Here is an 8205-nt window from a genome sequence, read left to right as displayed (position 1 = left end):
CCTCCTACCACTTTCGCGCTCACCAGTTGGTGCCACTGTCTTCGCTACTAGCAAGTGACAGGACCTTACTCTACAGTGGCGCTAACTGGTGAGCGCTAAAACGATAGCCCTCATTGAGTCACACTCAATAATTATGAGTGAGTGAGTTATGAGTTACAATTATGTCTCTTTATTTTTTTAATAGAAACGCGTTGCATGTAGGTATATTGCGTTGTGACTAAAATAAGTATTAAATTAATATTTAATTGGTTTTTTTAACAGTAATAAAGGTACGTTTACAGTACCACGCGGTGAGTGCGGGGCGTTTGTATGAAACGGGCCTTACGCGGGTCGTTCGCCGGTTTCATAAAAACTAACCTGTGCGTCACAAATTCAAATAAATTATTAACTTATTCCTTTCTTCTTGTGGTGCCGACTGTAACTTCGATAGCTTTTTAATATACTATTGTATAATCTTGATTCTTCCAATTTCAACCCTCGGATTCTTATTCTTATTTATTTCAATTTTATTTTCAAAGCAGAATATATAACTGTGTTGTGATTGGTTGACGAGATTTTTATGTTGATCTCATAGATAAAACTGTTAAAGGTCACTGTACAGTCATGTCAAATAGTTCGCGACACCCAGAGTGTTCAAAAAAGTTGACAACACTTAATGCCCGTTTTCACCATCAATCCTTAATTTTTAAGTGACCCCTACGTAGACAATATTCCTGTTATATATTACCATAGAGGTCACTTAAAAATCAGGGATTGATGGTGAAAACGGGCATAAGTCTACCTTATTCCAATTGTTACAAAGACGTGTTGCGAACTTTTTGGCTATTTTGGGTGTCACGAACTATTTGACGCTGAATGTATCACGTTTGTGGGGACTTGTTATGCGATTGACTCTCTGTGAGAGCGAACATACGTCCCGCTCACGCCCCGTAGCAATGTCAATAGATATAGTATTAATATAAGTGTGAGTTTTACATATTGTAAATATTTATACAAGTTTTTCATTTAACTACTTCTTTATGCTAATACTAATATAATATTTCGTAAAAGAAACCGAGGGTATATGCCACTTCTGTTTTTTAGTATTTTGATATTGGTAAATAAAATTAAGATAATAATTAAATTTTACATCTAAAGTTTTATTGATCTGTGTAAAATATGTTTTATTTCATCAAAATTAGATCTTAATGGTATAGTTTTAAATGCTATCTTCTATCCTTATGTAGGATGAATGAACATTTATATACTTTGGAATTTTCTAGATATAAAGTTTTTTGTTGTGTTCTTGAGAGCGCTTTAGAATAATGATTTGTGCTACTTTGATGTAACTTCGGTAAGAATGTGTGAATTTAAAAGAAATGTCTGTATTAAAATGGCCGTGTTGTACTACTATAGAGTCAGTCCAGAGTAAATACAAATGAGTAGGTCATCTTCATCTATCGCACCTCACCGCTAATCCACGCTAAATTTTGTCAGTGTGTGCGTGCGCGCCGCATACGTATTGGCGCGCTCACATACAAACCGCGCTCGGGCGTTTCTATGAAGATGACCTACTCAAGCCGTGTGGTGACGGCAGAGTAGAATACATTTGTCACCAACCCCTACTCTTCCCGCGGGTGTCGTAAGAGGCGACTTAGGGACTACACATCAAACAGAGAATGGGCAGCAGCGCTCTCTGAAAAACATCAATCTTTTAAACTGCGCTCTCCAACCCGCCTGCCAAGCGTGGAGATTATGGCAAAACCCTCCACTATAGTGGAGGAGGCTCATAGTTCAGCACTGGACTGTAAAGGGCTGTTGATGATGATTGATGACCTACTCATTTGTATTTACTCTGCTCAGTCCTTGCCTGAGGCATGGGAGCGGCACGAGAAGGTATTTTTGTGACGTCAAACGTAAGCGAGACTACAGATCTTCAGTGGGCTGAGTGTGTTTACATCGCTCAGTAGTGAGCGCGTTTAATGCTGCTTTTACACTATGCTGAAATTAGCCGAGTCAAGTCAAAAAAACAGAGGAGTGGAGATGAAATTCATTCATAATTCATCCCCACTCCACTGTTTTTTTTACTTGACTTGGCTAATTTCCGCGCAGTGTAAACGCAGCATAAAAAATGTATGAAAATTTTAGTTTTTGAACGTTACCCGCTAGGCGCGCTGTACAATCCGTCATACATTTAATGTCGTTTTTTGACGCGCTCACTAGTGAGCGCGTTTGATGTAAACTCGCACTAGGCCCTCAGTGGGTCTAGACAAAGTGCAAATTATAATCGCAAACCAGTCGAAAAGTGGTCGAAAAGCCCCTTTTTTGTATGGAGTTTTGACGGATTCGATTTTCGATTCGATCAAAAAGTGCGTTTTGTCTAGGGGGGTAGATTTATATGCTCTGTCACGTCATATGTCAATGTCACCCCTCCCGTGCCGCTTCTATACCTCAGACTGACAGAGTTAAGCGTTAGTCTGGTCTGTGAGCACGTAGAATTTTGTCCAATGACCCCAAGCTACCCATCCTTATCGCTCGCGCGTAATTATGTTGCTGTCGCGCTCGCACACTCACTGAGGGCGGCCGTCGCACAGTTAGTAAGGATGGGTAGCTTGGGGTCATTGGACAAAATTCTACGTGCTCACAGACCGGGCTTTAGATGTGTTTTTGTTTCTTATTCGATGTTTGTTGTTATTCATAAAGCATTTTGCTTGCAATTAGATAATCTGCTGGTAACATCGATTTTTTGCGTAAGCGGAAAATATTCTGAAGTGTGATTTGTGCTGCACATTTGTGAACCAAAATACATATTATATTAGAGAAATATTATACCTTTTACTACATATTTATATTTATATCTTTTAATGTACAGTCAGCGTCAAATAGTTCGTGACGCCAAAAGGTTGACAATACAACCTTTTTTTAAATGTAACAAAGACTTTTTGCGAACTTTTTGGCTACTTTGGGTGTCACAAACTATTTGATGCTGACTCTTCCTAAAATATGTTCATTATTATTTCTTTAAAAATCGTTTTTTTTACTATACACGTAACATTAGTAAAGCCTACAATGTCATGCTAAATTATTGTGTAAGAAAAATATACTCATTGCGACGAAAAATCACTTACAAAATAAGTGTAATATTTAAATGTAGCTTTATAGACTTAAATGAGCTAGGAAAATTTATTAATATGTTAAGTATACTGAAGTTATTAAGTTTAGATCATTAAATAGTGTACGGCTTGGTGTATGTATGGGCATTTGTAGTAAAATCATGGACAAGGTTTAAACATGCCTTTTTTTATAGGTCCTAGCAATGTCACAATATTCGAAAATCCGTTGAGTAAAAGATAATTTACAAGTTTTCGTGTTAAGTGATGGGCCATTTATTTATTTTATTTTAATTTTTTATATTACATTTTAGTAAAATAAATTCTACATCTGCAGTGAATTTGACATGGGTGTGCTGTAGAAAATACTTATTTAAGTCGTCTATATTGTGTAATACCTGTAATGCTTTGCCCATGATAATACTAGGTAACGTTAACTTATATTGATAAATAAAGATACATTTATAAATACGTATTAATGTGTTTTATTTATTTCATTCCTTCTTGCCAGTAGGCTATCACTAAGCATTTAGTTTTCTAGAAAAATACTCTTGCGAGCGATATGTATTACATTACAAACAAAATGCTTTTATTTACTAGATTCGATTTCCGATTGGTGCTATTTGAAAATCTATTTAATCGGACTTTTCGAAAAGTCCCTCGGCGATGCTCCTAGCTACAAGTAGTACAAAAGAACAGAAATTACAACTGAAATGCCTTTGGTCCACCCTCATCTTAAATTTTAGATTCCCTCTTTTTTAATCCATCTTTTTTTTTTAGATGAAAAATTAATAATTTAATGTGTAACAACACCCATTGTGCGTAACGAAACGTAAAAGTACCAAGCTTCTCACACAACGCACCAATCACAGGTGGCCGTTCATTTTACATGACAGCTTTTCTACCAATCAAAGACTTCAAAGTTCTATGCCAATGCCATAGCATCAAGCTAGCCAAAAGCTGTCAGTTTGTGTAAAATTGACAATCTATCCCGATTTCTCGCTATGATTTTCGTGTAAAATAATGATTATTTAAATTGAACTTAGCTTGTAAGGTAGCTTAATTAAATTATAATTAAAATGTCTACGCTTAAGATATGTAGGATATGCCTGCGGACCGGTGCCAAGATGTACAAGTTCGATCGATTCCAGTTGCTATATTTTTATGAACAAGTTATGTCTCTCAAAGTAAGTATTTCTAGTGATTATTCTATTTACATTGATGCACAGATCGTTAGTTTATTATTTATCAATTTAGAATACTTAAGTTTATAAGCCTACTCAAATGTTTAGATCTAGGTACTATACAATAGTCAATGTTGGTCATCAAAAACATAAATTACATAGCATTTCTTTTCTGTTTATGTAATTTGGGCTTCGCTATTACAGTGTTATTTATTTTCATAACATTTTCTATCATGTAGCTGTTTTTAATATCTAGTTTAAATTAAATTTTGAATAATATCCATCCAAAGAAATAGTAAAAAAAAGTTGTAAAAATTAAAAAGTAACTGTATTTTAGCCATTTATTTAAAGTTCACAACAAACAAAATAATATCAAATAATTAAAAGGAAACAAATAATAAACTGTTAAATTTTTTTATCGTTTAGGTGAATGAAAAAGATGGGCTACCACAATACTTCTGCTATGAATGTGCATCACTGCTTCAGAAGTTTCATGAGTTTAAAGAAAAGTGCTTCAGGGGGCTGATCGCTTTGAAGAAAATGCTGTGGAAAGGCCAGGTAAGAAATGCATAGAATATCAAGATCTTATAGTCTTAGATTTATTGAAATTAAGCCATCAGGTCATCAAAATATTCATTTTAAGAAAGGACAATGACCAAAAATGTATGGNTTTTTTATATGTATCTTAAATTTGTTTATTGGCAATTCGACAAGGTTGTGTGGTATTTTGTTAAATATGGTAATACATTTCCCCAAGAATGAATTACCTATCTTATGCAACCTAAATGATGGAACAGCAAGTTTATTCTTATGTCTCGTGTTAAATGAGTGGACGTCACTTTTCTTAGTAAATAAATGTATATGTTTACGGACATACATAATGTTATCAAATATGTATTGCGAAGCCACAGTCAATATATTGATTTCTTTAAAAACTTCTCTAAGTGAGTCACGTGGTTTAAGACCGTATATTGCCCGAACAGCTCTTTTCTGTAAAATGAAAATTGATTCTATGTCTGCTGCTGAGCCCCACAGTAAAAGACCATAAGACATAATACTATGAAAATAACTAAAATATACAAGCCTTGCTGTTTCAACATCAGTCAAGTTTCTGATCTTTCTCACCGCAAAGGCAGCTGAACTAAGTCTTCCCGCCAAGGCAGCAATATGGGGGCCCCATTGTAATTTACAGTCTAGGGCAGTGGTTCCCAATTAGTTTTTACTGCGTACCACTTCGAAAAAGGCCTCAAACCTGCGTACCCCTTATTGTAGCAACGATAAATAAAAAAAATAAAGTCAGTTTAAATAACATTTATTATCTTCAAGTTTAACATTTATTACACAGTACAATAGTGAAAATTGGAATGATGTATCGGTGAAGACGCTAATGTGACAAATGTGCACGTTTTTCTTTGCACAGCTCTTGAAAATCTGGCTGTACTTCAGTCAGTTTCAGTCTTAAATCATGTTCAAGATGAAGTCTGTGACGATGTTTAGTTTTTAAGTTCGTCATGGCCGAAAATCCGCTTTCACAAAGGTAAGTCGTGCAAAATGGCAGTAAATATTTTATTGCTGATTCACTGATATGATAAATATCTTTTAAATTAGCCCAAAAGTCACCCAGTGATTGCTCTGCAAAACAACTCTTGAGTCTGTTGTTGCATGAGATGTCTATTAATTCCTCTTGATCAGAGATGGGTAGGTGGTCGACGGAATGGTTCACAAAAGGATTGTTTATCCAGTTCCATTGCGGCGATATTTCTGGGAAGTAACTGCGTAAAGCCGTCGACAGATTTTGCAAGTGGCATTTTATGTCTGATTTTAAATCTTCATTTACTGTCGAAGAAGTTGTATCCAAAAAAAGTTTAAGATTCGGAAACTGGTCATATTTACACTTGTCAATTAAAGATGTCCAGAGGGATATTTTTTTTATTGTGGACTCAACTTTCTCCTGCATAGTGAATATGGTTGTATCACGGCCTTGTAGTCCCAAATTCAACTCATTTAATTTTGTAAAGATATCTGACAAGTAAGCCAATTTTTGCAGCCACACAGGGTCAATCAGCATCTGTTTGTACTCATCGTGTCGCTGTTCGACCAAAAATAACTCAATTTCATGTCTCAGCTCAAACATTCTCGAAACAACTCTTCCTCTGGACAGCCAACGCACTTCAGTATGTAACAACAGAGTCTCGTGTTCACTGCCAAGCTCTTTGCAAATAGCTGCGAAAATTCTAGAGTTTGTGGCACGGGCCTTGATTAAGTTGACAATTTTTACAGCATTTTTAAGAGTAATATCTAAGCTGGCTGGAATTTTTTTACAAGCCAGTGCCTCTCGATGAATTCCACAATGCGTCCATTTTGCTTCTGGGGCTACATCTTGTATCCGCTTTACAAGTCCTGAAAAACGACCAGTCATTGCTCTGGCACCATCAGTACATATTCCTACACATTTTGACCAATCCAATTGGTTTTCTTTCAGAAAACCGTCGACCATATTAAATATATCCTCCCCGGTAGTGCGAACCGTAAGGGCACGACAAAACAGGAATTCTTCATGAAACTTTTTGGAATGCACATAACGAACGTACGTTAAAAGTTGAGCCAAGTTTGTTATGTCTGTGGATTCATCAAGTTGTATGGCAAAGTAATCGCTTTCTAAAATCCGTTTTATTTGGTTAGTTTTCAGATTCTCTGACATGTTTGCAATACGACGAGAGACAGTGTTATTTGACATAGGAATAACATCAAGTTCACGTGCCATTTTTTCTCCAAACATACATTTCACTATCTCTTTTGCTGCAGGCAATATAAGGTTCTCCCCAATAGTGTGAGGTTTCGCTTGCTTAGCAATTAAATAACTCACTCTAAAAGAGGCTTGTAGAGCGTTTTCATTCGTGTTTTGGGAAAGCGCCTCAATAGACTTTTGTCTTTGTTTGAGATCTTTTAATTTATGTTGAAAGAAGGATACCGACTGGTCTTTCAAATTAGCATGTTTAGTTTCTAAATGGCGACGTAGTAAAGACGGCTTTAGCGAATGATTTGACAGCGTTTCTGCACAAACGACACACTGTGGTAATGGAGAATCAGGGTCTCCTGAGTTTGTAAAACCAAACTGAATATAACTACCATCATATTTCCTTTTTTTCAGAGACGATTCCTTGTTTTCAAGTTTTCTTTTTTCTTGTGTCGGAGTACTGGTAGAGGAGGACACATCATGATCGGGTGACTGTTCAGTATTGCCTGACGCTTCAGCAACCTTTTGACGACTTATCAGCCACTTTTCCATCTGAAATACAACTGGACTTAATAAATTGTCTTACAAAACAGTAACCGTGAACACGTAAAACTGAAGCAACTCAACTCATATATTATTATTTATTAACTATTCGAAGTTTAAATCATTAAAAAAACAAACTAAACATCGTTAAGTTGTATTGTCATGGACCTATAAAAAAAGTCGGATGGATTCTCATCAACAAAAAACTGTCGATCTTTATTTTTCTTAAAATAAATGGGTAAAATGTTTTGGCTAACATGACATCCCTAAATTCACTCACACAATAAACAGACGCCGCTATTTTGCGACACATTTTTGTTGTAGCGCAAGTTCCGTCCGCCTTTTTTATAGATGCAATTTATAATGAAAGTGTAAGTTTAAAAGTAGTCTTAAAACAATATCTTACCGTTTTCCAAGGTATATCAGGCCGAGATAACGCGACGCTTAGTACTTCTTAATTGACAATCAAAACAAAACACTGTTACATGGCTCACGACAAAAGCCGAACTGGCGGACGGGCGGGAAGCGGGAACGGGTGGCGGGGGCGCGGGTGGCCGAATGACACCAGATGCGGGAGGCGCGGGATAGCGCTCGGTCATTCATTCATAGTGCTCGGTGCTCCGTGCTTTTACGATGATGATCGTTATAAATT

General features: G+C 36.3%; 2 protein-coding genes across 2 annotated transcripts in view; one reads left to right on the top strand and one right to left on the bottom strand.

Annotated features, from left to right (window-relative positions):
• The first annotated feature begins 4048 nt into the window (after window positions 1-4048).
• LOC114366425 (zinc finger protein 613-like) overlaps window positions 4049-8205 on the top strand; it is a 33580-nt gene continuing 29423 nt past the window's right edge. The window contains exons 1-2 of the mRNA XM_028323295.1: window positions 4049-4276; window positions 4700-4831. Of these exons, the coding sequence (XP_028179096.1) occupies window positions 4169-4276; window positions 4700-4831 (240 nt within the window). The 5' untranslated portion in view covers window positions 4049-4168. The remainder of the gene's footprint in view (window positions 4277-4699; window positions 4832-8205) is intronic.
• On the bottom strand, window positions 5653-8056 carry LOC114366427 (zinc finger BED domain-containing protein 5-like). Its single transcript, XM_028323297.1, has 2 exons — window positions 7960-8056; window positions 5653-7562 (listed from the first exon to the last, which is right to left on the bottom strand). The coding sequence occupies exon 2, from the start codon at window positions 7560-7562 to the stop codon at window positions 5658-5660; it is 1905 nt and encodes a 634-aa protein (XP_028179098.1). The 5' UTR covers window positions 7960-8056; the 3' UTR covers window positions 5653-5657.

This window comes from Ostrinia furnacalis, unplaced genomic scaffold, assembly GCF_004193835.3.
Source record: "Ostrinia furnacalis isolate ACB-3 unplaced genomic scaffold, ASM419383v2 OfSCF0635, whole genome shotgun sequence".
In the NCBI taxonomy this organism is placed as follows: domain Eukaryota; kingdom Metazoa; phylum Arthropoda; class Insecta; order Lepidoptera; family Crambidae; genus Ostrinia; species Ostrinia furnacalis.
Note: the sequence above shows the minus strand (reverse complement) of the source record. Positions and strands in the feature narration are given on the sequence as shown.

Excerpts from the sequence above, each read along its gene's own strand:
- LOC114366427 (XM_028323297.1), bottom strand. The coding sequence starts at position 7,562 with ATGGAAAAGTGGCTGATAAGTCGTCAAAAGGTTGCTGAAGCGTCAGGC.